At 35.8% G+C, this 15,555-nt stretch overlaps 1 protein-coding gene across 1 annotated transcript in view; it reads left to right on the forward strand.

Moving 5' to 3' along the window:
• Positions 1 to 15,555, forward strand: part of LOC132105499 (metabotropic glutamate receptor 8-like) — a 174,649-nt gene that overhangs the window by 133,268 nt on the left and 25,826 nt on the right. The window contains exon 7 of the mRNA XM_059510652.1: positions 5,191 to 5,391. Coding sequence (XP_059366635.1) covers positions 5,191 to 5,391 — 201 coding nt within the window. The remainder of the gene's footprint in view (positions 1 to 5,190; positions 5,392 to 15,555) is intronic.

Consider the following 15,555-nt stretch of genomic DNA (forward strand, 5'->3'; position numbering starts at 1 on the left):
TGTCTGATTTAAGGATAACATATTAACCCTTGAGGTGCTGTTTCTAACAGTTTTGTAGTTTGTGACTCTTCACAGACTGTCCTATAAAATCCAAATGCTGCTTGTGAACTCTTGCTATCTCGTCATCTTGGTTGTAAAGTTCTTGTTCTCACTCCATCTCGGTCGCACTGACAACGATTCGCAGTGACAAAGCAACTGGAAGTCATTCATTTTCAATGAGAGCTGGTCATTTGAGGAGACGTGAGCTGCAGCAGCAGCTAGTGATGTGACAAGTTCATTTTATGCAAAAATGATGCAGTGACGAGTAGGAATGCTCTCTTTAACTTTACAACATATAAGGATGAGGTGCTATTGCAGTGCTGTGCAAGAGCACTTTATTTCTGTTTCATCTGAAACTCCAGCTCAGAATGCAAAAGTGAACAAACTCCCATGTGCATCTGATAAAAAGACAAAGAAATGTTTCTTTATCTCCCTAAATAACAGCACTATTGGCTCTCGCTGGGTAACAGGCATGCCATTATTTGCTGAACGATGGAAGTCTGACGTTCTAGGCTGAACTGAGAGTTTTGTGGTTCATCATCGCACTTGTGAAGATCACGCACTCTCTTCAGACTCATTGATCTCTCAGATATAAGAGTGCTAGTCTTCTCAGACAGGAGACATAATGGAGTAAAGGGTTTTTTGAAGACGGCAGGCGGTGTTTGGAGTGCCATGCTGTGAATGCTAAAGGAGCTGCTTTTTTCCCATCATGCCCTCAAAAACCCGGTGTCAAGCTGGAATTCACATGCTCTGGTTTTATTACAGCATCTTCTGGCCTTGTGACATGCAGTTTTAACCTTTTCAGTGTGCAGTGCTGGACTTGCTTTAACCTGGCAGATTATAGTCAAACCAGACTATTGGGTGTAATACGATCCATCCATCCATTTTGGTGAGCAATGGGGAAAAAAAGAGAATGATTCAGATCTTCGTCTGCTTTCTTGGAAGCATTTGTTTGTTCGTTTTTAAGGGGAGCACAAGTGTAGAAGTTTATTATCACGAAAGCATGTCTTGTTCATATTTTACCTAAAAATCCCAAATTTACATAAAGAAAATGTAGCCTAATTTTGATACATTTACATTCTTAAATGTTTAAAAATGTTTAAAAGTTACAATATTTTCATCATCATAAGCACACCAGTAATTCTAGCTAATGTCACACATTAAGATATTTTCTTTTATTTATTTAGTTACTGTAGCTTGTTAGTTAGTTCTTGTAATTCACATTATTTTTAATGATTTTAATATAATTTTTTTACTGTTTTCATAAAAATGCAATGCAGATATATATTTTTTTATTTGTAAAATAAAATAATAATTTGAAGGTTGTGCCACAATTATACAATGATGTATAAATACTTATTTAAATATCCTTATTAATGTTCATATTAATTCATTATTTTTGTGATTGTTATTATTTAATTTTGTGTTTATTTGTGCTTGATCATTTATGTAACTGTATATTTTGATTAAATAAATTTTTATTTTATTTTATTTAAATCACAACAATGGGAAATTGAGGTGGGGATGTGCATTATAGGCAGAAAATTATTATAAACATATTCTCTCATTAGGTTTTGTAGTATATGAGCTGGACATGTTTCATGAGGTTCCTCCCCATTTGTGCATTGCTCATAATTTTTCTTTTTTATTTCTCCATATCGCCTCGTGCACTGAAAGCAAATGAATCCACTCTCTATGTGTGCGAGACTCCTCTGCTGCGCTGTGTAATTTACGACTGAGTCGTAATTAAAACCCAGCGTCCTCAGTTGGGACTCGCACCTTGCCATGGTTCTGCTGAAACAGGAAGTCCAAATAAACGCACGAGCATGACGTCCTGTGCAGACGCCACACCTGGCTGCTCCAGCTGACGAGACGAATCCGACTGTTATTAGATTGGTGTCAAGAGCTCAGCAGGTCTCGCCTTCCCAGCAAGCCCTGGAGAGCACGAGGGGGCAGAACCTCAGCCGCAACTCTTAATGCGATTTCACACTCCGTCTTATTGCCAACAATAAGACTAGTCTCTGGTACTGCGTGTGCTTTGACTCTTTCTTCCACGAGCCGCGCGCTTACACAAAGACTAACCTGCTGAAAATTATACAGGGGAGAAAGGTTCCAAATAAAATAACTGATGTCAGGATGTGTTTATCTTTTCCTCAAATAAATCCTAGCTGCTGAAAAACACGTATTGGAGCAGCGACATCAAACATGGGCCGCTGCGTGATCCGTAATGAATCGGGGAAAGAGGGCATCGGGTCTCGGACAGCATGAGTGTCAGTCTCATTTTGAAGTTCAGGAATCCTATCAGCTTGGAGAAATTGCAGTGGTGGGTTCAGAAATATGCTCTCCAGTGGCAAACAGGATCGGCTGTCTGGAAGCCAGTCAGACGCATTGGCTTTTTGGGCTGTTTTGCAGGGAACATAAGCAGACGCATCATTCTGTCAAACGGTGCCTTTTCAGTTAGATTTTCAAGTACTTTATCAAATATGTAATAAAAATTGCAGTTTTGCTATTTCAAGCTAAATTTAAGTATTTCTTATGATATTATTATGCATTGAGAAAGATGTTGCTTGAGATGTTGTGAAATTGTACCTATTAGAAAGACAATGAAAAGCTGGGGTTTACTTACATTTTTACACATTTAATCTTCACTTATTGATATTTAAAATCTAATTGTCCCCTGTTAGTGATTAAAAAAGAATTTCCTGAAAAAAAATTAAAGCAATAAAAAGAGGATACTTTAAGTGATGCTCAATGTGTGTGTTTTATAGAATTTAAGTGTTTTTACATGGTTGACTAATTACATTTTTAATCATATATTTTTTTATAATGTTAAATTGAATTCGAAATTCAAGAAGAGAGATCTTGCTAATTCACCTTGCCCACATTATATTCATATGTAATTTCTATTTATTTATTTGTTATTTATTTTATGTATTTATTTATGTATTTACAAAAATATTTTTCAATATTTGATTTATATTGTATTAATATTGATATACAAATGTAGTGATATGTTATTGTTTATGCATATTAATATTAACAGTTTATACATCAATATTTACATTTAATCTAAATTAGTATATTTATTTATACAGTAAGTAGAAGCCAGGAGCATAAGGAGGGCAGAGGCCAAAAAACTCCCATATATAATAATAAATTATATTTTAAATAAATAAAACAAACACACACACACACACACACACAAATGAAATAACGTGTCTGGATTTTTTGGGGTTTTATATACCGTATTTTTACAGATACAGTCCATGTATACACCTGAGATACGCCTGCTTTGCAGGTCTGTCATTTGTTTGCAGATGCAATGATTTATTTCTTATTTTAGCTTTAAAAACAGCCCTTCAGTTCAAGTGCTGATGTTGACTGATGTTTTTCCAAGCTTGGCTTGAGTAATGCAGTCAGATGTGCATATATTATATAGCCGAAGTGTCCTCATTGGCATAAGATGGCATATAGAATGGTGATTATTGTCTCGATGTTGGCACATAAAGACGTAATTCAGAGAAAGAGAAAGAAAAAGTTGGAAAACGCACAATTTGTGCACAATGACACTGCCAGTCATTATGATCTGCTCTGAATTCAAGCCAGATATTGTTCTTTTTCTACGAGACTCTCAGCCTGCTACAAAACTATACAGAGAGGAAACTATTTCATCTTTTTTTTGCACTTGTTCTCCAGAGATGGAAGGGAAATGTGAGCAGGTCTTTGATGAAAGGGAGGGAATTTAATTTGTGCCACTAATTGACATTTAATTTCGACTCTTGTTAGTCTCATTAAGCTGTCCATCATCCATGCAGCCATCAATCACTCAATAAGCATCAGTTTTTTTCTGTTCCTGCTCAACAGAGACACAGAAAAGCCTGCACACATACCGTAATAAGCATAAAAACAGGCCATTGTTGTATGATTATTGTATTATCACTCAAAGCCCCTCAGCTCCAGCTCTGAATCAAGACAGCGCGTGAACTTGTGTTTTGTGGCACTGCTGGTTTTGGCTGCTTGTGAGTAATCGCTCATGTTTGCATGTTTCCTCATTTGTAAGTCGCTTTGGATGAGCATCTGCTGAATGAATAAATTTACAACAAACAAAAGCCAAATGCTGTTGTATTCATGTTTGATAGTATACTAGCTCTCTATTTCCTGAATACTGCAATATTATTATATTATATTATATAAATATTATTTAAAATGATGTATCATATATTCAGGATTATATACATTTTCTATTCGTGTTTTAATTATTTTATTACATTGCTTATACTATATTATATATTATAATTTATTATATGTTATTTGTTTTAAATATTCACCCGTAGGCTTCCAGCAAGTATTTCTTTTCCAACATAGTTCATGATTTTATTGTGAATGGTTTGTCGTTGTGGAGGTGTAACCCCAAATAAACCTGACGTTCACCTTGTTTTGACACTGGGAGTGAGTTTTCTCTGGCCTGTTGTTCTGTGTGTTGTATTAATCACACTGTTCAGGTTGGGTAATCCGTCTAGTTTTTGGACGACCGAATGCATCATTTTCCCATTGCTCTGAAAGTGCTATAAAAGTGGATTGGATTTCATTTACAGGAGCCTATTAATTCCTCGCTGACAGCGGAAACGACGGAGGACTCCAGGTCTTGCTAATTCACCTTGCCCACGTTTTATTTATCCTTCCTTGTGTCATAAACGTGGTGTCAGAAGAAAGATCTTCCCGGAGGCATCCGATGCTAAAATACACCAAGTTGGAAAGCACTCTAATGATTGAGAGAAATAATCATAGATGCCCGAGCCAAATTCAATTTTCGCACAACAACAGCTGGAATATTTGTTGCGAACGGCAGCCGTGATATTGCTTTTCCCATCTCGAGAGATATGGAAGAAAATATTTGTTTGTAAAGAACACATTTTTGCTGTTTTAACGGGCAAAACGTGTGCATCAGATGGCCAGTGCACGCGCCTCCTCAAGGGTTTGATTAGCTAATTACTCTAATGAGTGGATACATTTGAGAAACATTAAATAGCAATTTATTAAGAAGAGAATTACTGCATCTGCAAGAGTGGATTTTCCAAATGAAGGATCTTATGCAGAGCTCTCAAAAGACCGTGTTTGTTGAGGATGTGTGTTTTGTATGTGTTTGTGCAGGTCTGGAGAAGGTGGGCCGTGACTCCAGTTACGAGCAGGAGGGGAAGGTGCAGTTTGTGATGGATGCGGTTTATGCCATGGCACACGCGCTTCACCGCATGCACAGGGACTACTGCTTCGGATACCCCGGCCTCTGCCCCCGCATGAGCAATATCAACGGAAAGGAGCTGCTGGGATACATCCGGAATGTTAATTTCAATGGTGAGTGCTTGGATCTTCAACTGAACAACAATCAGAAATGCTCACAAGTCGCAGTCTTTCAGGGCCGAGTCTAAATCCAGTTTCAGGAGCACTGTTCATGAATTTAAATTGGTCAAGGGCAAGTCAGCTTTCAGTTTCTGCCCATGATGCTTAACAGATACTTTAGTTGTAAATACCGTTAAAAAGTTTGGCTCAGTAAGGCATTTTTTAATGGAATAAATTCTTATTTTTATTCAGAAAGGATGCATTAAATATGCTAAAAAATACAGTAAAGACATAAAAAAAAGTTACTATGTATGACTTCATAAATATTTCTGCTAAATATTTACCACACAAACTATATATTGTAAAATTATGATTATATTACTTAATTATAAATGTATATTTGTCTCACAAAAATGTCTAATTAAAGTTATTATTTGCTAATAATGTGCGCATGCATGGTTACAATGAGTGCGTTTAAATGCATCTTCTTAATGCGATTATAATTAGATTTTGGCAATATTGCGATTAAACTTTACCTCACATAAACGCAATGCTTCAATCTAAATAATGCAATTAAGCTCATAATCGCAGCAAGCATAATTGTATTAACATGGGTGGGGTACGCCGATTTTTTTATTTTTTTTTTGCAAACACCTTAATTGCAGTTTTGCTGCTCTGACCAAAGTGTGCATGTGCTCGTGACATACATGAATGACGTGACATGAAGCTGTAATAATATGCAGATTAGAAATGATGGAGGGGAAGATAGCATTAGGGGAAAATACTTGCCACCAGTCTCTATTCCTTACCATCATCCAGAAACAGCGAGTAGAACCAACGGAAGCGTAGGCAAACGAATTTCCATCACAATTCAGTGGTGCTGAAACAGCATGGAATACAACCATACAAAAATGTTTTGTATGCACCAGTTAAAACACCTGCTCTTTCTAAATGCATCATTTGTTTTGTGCAGTGGGGTATATGAATAATGGCATTAAAAAATATATATTTTTTATGAATTATAAGAATAATGTTAATTGCATGTAAATGTGAGTGAAGAGCTTTGCTCTTGACGTGTAAACATCATAATGCGATTATGTCCTGATTATTTCTGACTTTTGGAAATAACCGCAGTATTCGTGTGCATCTAAACGTAGTCAAGGTTGTGAAACTTCAAGAACCAATGACATTAGAATGAAACAAAATGGAACTTTGTGTGCCATGAAAGAATGTTTTGTTGCAACACAAGAGTGATTAAATGATGAAAGAATTCTCTTTTTTTCAACTATTGCATAAAACGTTATAGAGTATAATGTGCATTAAAGCCATATTAATGGAAGTTATTTTAAAGTATTATGCCATATTTTACTATGCGACACCGTGGGCATGTCTATTACCGATGCAGCTTCCCATATTTGCCGCCAAGTACTTGTCTATGTACAGTACATATTCAAGTGTTTTCACTTATTTTTCATATTTCCAGCTTCATTTATTAATTCACGCAGTCACAGATCGCCGTTCTTCCCTCTTGTAATGTTTGCCATTTCTCTGCCAAGATGCACCGCAGTCTTACGACACCCCTTAGTGACCCTTAACATCATCACACATGCATCAAAGCAGAGACGGGAAAATGTGAGATAAGCGCATACAGGGGTGCTCATATTTCTTCATAATGTTCTGCGTGCCTCTTAATAAGAGAGCATTATAACTCGTGAGGCAAGAGCTGTGCGTGATTTACTGTTTTCGTTTCCCTTGTGTGCATTGAATCTTGTTGAAACAAAAGAAGTTAAACATTCTCTTTGAAACCATATCAAACGGTTCATTTAAATATTAGTTTTGCTCTGTGTGTCTTCGTTACTCTTTCATTTTTCTATCCCACAACTCCAGCGTTTTGTTATCATCAGCTTATGTTTGCCTTCAAGTTGAGTCATTTGCATAACTGCAGTTGAGCGATTAAGGTGGCAGGGCTACGTGGGACCATTAAAATCTCATTAATTCGCTTTCTTGCGGGCAATGCAACCTGGGTTTTTTGTTCCACCACCTTGTGTTCCTCATCGACCATGTTTGAAGTGAAAGACAGATACAGACAATTCACATGACAGCATGTGCATTCGAGAATGTGAACAGAAATGTCATTAGAGAAAGAGACCTGGTTGCTGTTATTCTGCTGTGTAAGTATGACACGTATTGATTGCACATTTCGATGAAGTAATCATTTTAGACTTAAACTTATTGTGATGTGCTGCCAATAGTTGTAGGGAAAAGGTTTTTAATTTGTCTTCCTGTTTTGTGAGTAGCAAATCAGCATATTAGAATGATTTCATGTAACAGTGAAGGCTGGCGTAATGATGCTGAAAATTCAGCTTTGCATCACAGGAATAAATTATATTTTAAATATATATTCATATAGAAAACAAGGAAGGCCCATTTCCAATATGGATATAAAAAAAAGGTAGGTTACACTTTAATTTGATAGTCCACTTTAGACATTCAACTAATTACAAGTAACTTTGCTACTACATGTCAACTAATTCTCTTTCATTTGCAGCTGTGTGTCTACCAACTCTCACAGTTTAGGGTTGGTAGAACAAGCTGACAAATTGTTGCAAAGTTTTTTATAGTCAGTATGTTGTATGTTGGGGACCCATCAATATAAAATGTAAGAAGATATTAAGCAGACAGTGTACTAATACTCTAATGACTGCGGGTTGACATGTAGTTACAAAAGTACTTACTGTTAGTAGAATGTCTAAAGTGGACTATCAAAATAAAGTGTTACCAAAAGGTAATTGTAACTTTTTATCTCACAGTATAGATTTTTTTTAGACAATTCTCAGAACTGTGAGATATAAACTTAGAATTTAATATTCTATATGTATATATTTATTTACATAGAATAGGTTTGTTATAGTTAAACCATAAAAACATGTTTGTTACATAAATGCTAAAAAAACGTTTTCAAAATTGTAAATATAACAATGATAACTGGAGTATGTTTTACAAGAAAATATCATTTTAGTTACTTAATTTCATGTTTAATTCAATGTGTTTCTTGCAGTTTCTTTGTAATTATTTGTGAATTTTACTAGACATTTCTGAGTGACAATTGTTTCAAAATCTGCAACATTTTTCATCAGATCTATCCTTCAGGCCATAGATGTAGTTTCTTCAGTAGAAGAGTAAAGCAGATTGTTAGCTGAAACCACAGCTCTTGGTGATTCATATAATGTACATCAATGCTACCGTCACTTTAAGAGTCAAAAAAAGTACAACATGAATACCCGTGGCTCCTGGCGATACATTGACATCTTATGAAGATATAGGTGATATAGGTGCTTTTCAGTGGAAAACAGGTCTGTTTAGTTGACTAACAATATACCTATATATGTGTCCAAAAAACGTTTTGGGAGTAAAGAAAATAGAATCAGTGTTATATAAAAACAAAACACAGTAAAATAATGAACACAAACCGTGCAGCTAATAGTGAAAACAACTGCACAAATTGTCTTCTGCAACAAAAATATAAACAGTGCAAATGATTCACAATCTAGAAAAATACAGAGTGCAAAGACAAAATAGACAAAGACATAAATTCCAGTGCTTTATCTGATATGTACCAATGTTTCATCCTTGTTTTTGGTTAGTTTTTTGTCAAACCCAGATCTGGCATAATGATGTTAAACGTTGAAATTGCCTTGTTTACACTCGGGCCCAATTACACCATACGAATGTGCTGGATTTGGGTCAGTGTTGGCGCCACCACGCGCTTGCGTCATGGTACTGAACGTGTGTCCAAAAGAGACGCAGTAGAGATGAAAATATGACATAAAGCACTTATTTTTTTTAAATATAAATTTTTTGGGTAAAAAGTATTCTCATTGCGTCATAACATTTCAGTTGAACCATTGATGTCAATCGACTATTTTGTCGATCAGCTTGGCAGCTTGGTACTTTTCTGTGTCTTGATCGTGTAAGGACCCTTGTTGTCTTTTGGAGGGACTGAAAGCTCTCAGATTTAATCAGAAATATCTTAAATTGTGTTACGAAGATGAACGAAGGTCTTATGGCTTTGGAACGACACAAGGGTGAGAAATTAATGACAGAATTTTAATATTTGGGTGAACTATCCCTTTAAGAACAATAGTTGTTTTAAGCCACGGGCGGTTGTCTCGGTCTTTGAGGGTTAATTTCAAAGAACATATAACAGTTTCACCACTTTTTCAACAGGTTTCTTTATGAGATTTTTCTAAGACATCAGTGAGATCAATAGGGAATAAATGGAGACTTTTGATTTTCTCCTCACACGAAGACCCAAGAAACGTTTTCTCTAGAGTTTCAAAAGAGATATATCTCTTATATACGTTATAAGGTTGATAGTTATATGAATCATAACTGAGAACTCTTGTTTTGTCTCCCGAGCAACCTCTCAGCAATACAATTTACCACTAGAAACAGAAACAGAAAAGGGAAATAAAAATAAAAATTGCTCTGATTCTGCCCAAGAGCATTCTGGGAAAAGGCTATAGCTGCCAAAACGGACTGTTTAACGATCTCGTGCCTCTTTTTTTTTTAGCTGTAGTAACCTTTCTCAGCAGCATGAGATGGGCCGCCTGCGTGATCCCACAGTCCGCTGCAGACACTTTGCTGTTATTGACACCCTCCTGGAGAGAATCAGAAACTCCCGCAGATAAGAGATCCTCAGAGTCCTGACACAAGAACCTCAAATAACATACTGATGCTGCTGTAGTGAAGCAGATATGGACAGAAACAATGAGAGAGCAAGATCTAAGAATGAATGCAAACTGATAGCAACCAAAAACTGTTTAAAAAGTAATATTGTGAAATATTTATGATTTAAAATGACTGTTTTCTATTTGAAAATGTCTTAAAATATACTTTATATATTCCTGTGATGCAATTTTTTAAAAACTATTTTCACTGAAAGTTTATTATTATGAAAAGTAAAAAAAAATACTACTTTTAAGTTTTATATCAAGTTTATATTTCCCAAAACTTATTTTACTCTAGAATGGTGAGAAAATCAAAGCAATGAATCTAAACAAGTTGTGTTCCAAATGCGGCCACTTTTTGGCCATGGCCACTTAACATTTTCAAATCTTTGTGTGTGTGTGCTGTTGGGTTTGGGTTATGTGTTCACATAGCGAATACCTAAACCTTTATCTAGTTTTGTACCATTACAGTGAAGTAAAAAAAAAATAATAATTTAAATGGCAGAGGAGCGCCATAGGGTTAATGTATGCATTTTTATGTTTATTAAACTTAGCAACATGCTCACATCCAGGTCTGTTTGCATTACTGTGGTCCATCAATGTGGTTCAATATCAGTTAGTGATTCAGCTCAATGGTTTAAGTGCAGTTAGAATGCAAAAATCCACTCTATATGGGCTTGCATTGCAAGAAATAAGAAACAGAAATACCTTTATGGACAGATCCAAGTGGTGAATCGTGCTGAATGTGTGAATGAATGCTGATTTACATTGCAATAGATCAGCTTTAGGCCTATTTAGAGATTGCATTGCCTCTTAATGCTGGACACCAGCCATTTGTTATGATGACACTTTTATTGTCTGTTGTTAATGGCATGATCCCAAAGCCATGCCTCCCAGACTGAAGTCTTCGTACGCACTGCTTCATTCACCAGTGTGTAGCCTGTCCTATTTTATGTTGTTTTTTTTTTTTTTTTTTTTGCAGAATCTAGACAAAATTGATCCCTACTGTGAGAAACGCCATTGTAAAGGAGCCCCATTAAGTGCCTTCTGAGCACGTGCCCCAGAAATGTGCCAGCTGTTCTCAGGATGAGTTTAGACTACAAAAAAGACTAAACTTCCTGGCATGAGTTTAAAGTGTTGCTGGGGGTTGCTAGGATGTTGCCATGTGGTTGCTAAGGTGTTTTGGGTGGTTGATGACTGACCATTCATTAGGGTTATGGGTTGTTTAAATAATTAAATATGCAATTAAAAAAAATAGTAATTAGCATTTCTATGTTAATGAGACAAAATAAGATCAATTAAAAAAATAAAAAAAAAATAATAAAAATAATAAGAAATTGAAATATATAATGATAATATTGAGTAATAATCAAATACATTTTTACATTGTATATTCAGTATATACTGTATTTGTTGTGTGTGGTCATGTCCATAATAGAACATTTGGATCAAATACATTGTGATAATGAAAATTCAGTTTTAAGGTGTTTGCATTATCTGTCATTAAAATAGTCACCATACAAAAACATTATTCTATTAAACTTATTAACTCTTGTTTGAGTAAAATAACAGATAAAAATGAGCAATTATGAATTTGTGGTGTTAAGTGACCTGGAGTTTTTTTTTTTTTTGCATCTATAAAGGAACACACTCACACAGAGTCCTGTGCTACTTAACGGTAATGGCTGACGGATATTTTAGATGTCTTGGCGCTTGGCCATGGTCGATATCACAGGGAAAGTGAAAGGTTCCTCATTTAAGAGTCTGAGTCTGCTGGTACTGTGGAATAATTACATCTTAGTGCTGGTTGATGAGTCAAGTCACCCGAACTGGAGCTCTCTCATTACTGCCCCTCACTGCACTTCCTCTGTCCCTTCACAGACCACACACACCGCATTAACCACTAGCCAGTGTGTGATAATGGCCACAGTGCTGTCCGATTATGATGGGTGAATGGGACGAAATGGATGAGTATGCGTAGAGGTCCAGAAGAAGCCTTTTAGAAGTGTGAAGGGTTGTAATATGCACATGTGTGTTTGTGTGAGATGGAATGAAGTAAGTTTAGGAGTGCATTAAAATTAATGTTTGGAATGTGCATAATGCATACTAATATTTAAAATAGTAGGTGAAATTTACTATTTTAGTAGTTTGCTAGAGTGCTCTAGTTCAGTTGAATATTCTGTATGTGCTGAATCATTGCCAGTATGCCATTTCAAACATACCCATAGTTCATAGAGTATGTATGCACACGCAGAATCTTTTGAAGAGCAAAGAGGCCACAGAATCAGTAAATGGAAGTTGATACAAAGGCAGACGTCCAACTTGGAGCATCACTGCCTGCCGCTGAGGGGTAATCGGCAGCTCAGCCACAATTACACCCGCTCCAGTGGCTCCCTACATACACTTATTTTTAGATTAGTGTGCTGAGATGGATGGAGCGGGAGGAGAGATTGTGGAAGCGTGCATTCAGACGAGCTGGGGAAAAAAGTGATGATAATTGTGTTGTGTAAAACAAATCCCCTTGTAAGTCGAGGCGGCGTGACGGTGAATCTTAAAATGGAGTGCAGCGGCAGGCGTTTAACTCCGTAACAGAGCTCTGTACTCTTCTCAAATGATTCTATGCTCAAATAATAAAGGAATGGCCTTAGGAGGTGTATTATATCATGTTCACAGAAAAAAATTCTCTGAGACAGACTGAAGTAAGAACAAAGCAGTGTATTTGACTTGCTTTGTATTTCCAGGATGATGGAAAACTTTTAATATGAACTATATATATATATATATATATATATATATATATAGAAATGTGAACTGTTTTAGTAGAGTCCCATGTCATACTCTGTCATAATGTTTGTTTGCTTATATGCTCATTTTTGGTCTTTTGTGCTATCATCTATGCAAAGTTGGTGCAATAAAGTAACAAGATAGTTAACAATTACTTGTTCACATAGGATATAGGCTATACATGTAATGTATTTTATATTATTTAGGGACTTATAGACTATAGTTTGACAGAATGTTCTAATTCAACATGTCATGGGAAGTCAATCTAACTTAAGATTTTCTTATATTGATATTGTTTATTTCTTACTCCTTAATGGTTCATCAGGCTCTTAATGATTTAATCCGTGCCATCTTTGTGAAATATCTGAAGACCATGTACTGTACCATAGTTCTTAACTGTAGAATTTGTTATAATAAGACTTGCCTGGTAATCATTACCAGTTCAATTATTATTCTTTTTTTCTAATTAATCAATATAGCAGTTGTTATGAAGAAACAACCGCCCGCAAATTTAGAACCAATAGTTACAATATGCCACAGTTGTAATATAATTCTATGTTAGGGAAACATCTATCGCTCTAACAGATTATCGAATATAAATTCTACAAGTTAGACTCAATTTTACAAGATAAACAAGCCTACAATAAAATGTGATAAATTCTAGTAAAGGTGGTCAAGAGTAGTTTAAAAACATTTTAGTTAGTCCTGGTTCAGGCAGTTTTCTCCTCTTTTCATCAGTTTTTCACCTCTTATAGATACTGTTCGACTTTCTCCATAGCAATTTAATGTGGCTGTTTCTCTTAAAGGTGCTCTAAGCAATGCCGGGAGTCGTAACTTCTTGTTGACGTTCAAATTGTTGTCAAACAAAACGGAGGTTAGCTAGACCCTCCCTCCTCCTTATCCGTGCACTAACCCCCCAAATCTTTCTTGTGGGTTATTGGCTGGAACAGTTTGTTATGTTTTGTGGTGCGGGTGAGCCCAGTTTTTTTACAGTGTGTTCAGGGGACAGGCAGCTAGTGGATAGTGAGGAGATGTTTGCTGGATGTGACAAAAAATGTTTTGGCCTAAAAAATGTGTGACATCACTTAGAGCACCTTTAATTCAAATAGATCATATATCTGATCATCAGCTTTAAGAATGGCTCACAACAATCTCATTACACTTCTTGAGCGCGCCGGTGAACGCACGCAGAGTATGCAGTGATTTGTACAATGTTCATGAACTGCGCTTCAGTCATTTTGTGCTGAGAACTGCTCCATTCGGTTCGTAAGTAAAGGTAGCACTTAATTAATTAAATTAATTAGTAGCCTGATTCGAGGTTTCCATTAACCATGGCATAACTATTGGGGAGGTTGCAAACTACTCCCCTGTACCCTAGGGTGTTTTTATGGTGTTGAATGGTTGCTAAAGTGATCTAGGTCTTTGCAATGTTTTTTTTTATTTTTTGGTTGGTTGCTATGCACTTGTTATGTGATTACTAACATGTTCTAGGTTATAACTGAGGCATCCAGAGTGGTTGCTATGTGTCCTAGGTAGTTGTTAGGGTATTCTGGGAGGCTGCTAGTATGTTCTGGGATGTAATATATTCTGGTGAATACTAGAGTGTCCTGGGTATTTACCAGAGGTGGAAAGAGTACAAAAATATTCTACTCAAGTAAAAGTACCATTACATTAATGAAATTTTACTTAAGTACAAGTAAAAGTACCAGTCTAAAAATCAACTCAAGTAAAAGTAAAAAGTAGCTCATTTAAAATTTACTCAGAGTAAAAATTACTTAGTTACATTTTAACAGTGGGAGGGAGTCAAAAATGGGACAGGCCAAGGGTGTCAAACTCAGTTCCTGGAGGGCCACAGTCCTGCACAGTTTAGATATAACCCTAATTAAACACACCTGATCCAGCTTATCTAATCATTTAGGTTTATTTGAAAACTACATGATATGTGTGCTGGAGCAGGGTTAGAACTAAACTCTGCAGGGCTACGGCCCTCCAGGAACTGAGTTTGACACCCCTGGTATAGGTCTATTAATCTCAAACTAGTTGTTTTTAATTAAAGGAATCAGTTATTTAGAATAATAAAACATTTGGGCTGTTACCAGGCAAATCAGTATCGACAAACTCATCTTTTAATGCAGAGGAAATGCAGAAGATTCATTGGAAGTGGCATTTAGATGTATTACACTGTTTAGTGCAGGACAAGAATGCATTTAACCTGCAGTTACAAATGCATGAATAATGTTTTGATATACAAGACATAAAATGTTGAATACTCATTTGAAATTATAAGAAATTAATTATTTTAAAAAATCTAAATATACTTTAAATGTGATATTAAAATGGCCAGTATGTGTCAGCAAGTCACTGTTAATAAGTGAGTCATTGCGATTGAACCGAATCATTTAAACGGTTGATTCATTCAGGAACGAAACACTGTCACGTTGCTCAGAGACGCAAAACTGTGCTTTGGTGGCTGTGTTTGGAATTATTTTCTGTTTTAGAAATAGAGCTAAAAAAGGCAATATGGTGTCTAAAACGCAAGTCTCTTAATTAACTTGTTTACTGAACTGTTATATATATATGTATCTATGTATATATTCATGATGATTTTTGGAGGAAAAGACGGCATTCTTTGTGTGATTTTGATTTAATGTATGAAATTATATAA

Source organism: Carassius carassius, chromosome 26 (genome assembly GCF_963082965.1).
Source record: "Carassius carassius chromosome 26, fCarCar2.1, whole genome shotgun sequence".
Classification (NCBI taxonomy): domain Eukaryota; kingdom Metazoa; phylum Chordata; class Actinopteri; order Cypriniformes; family Cyprinidae; genus Carassius; species Carassius carassius.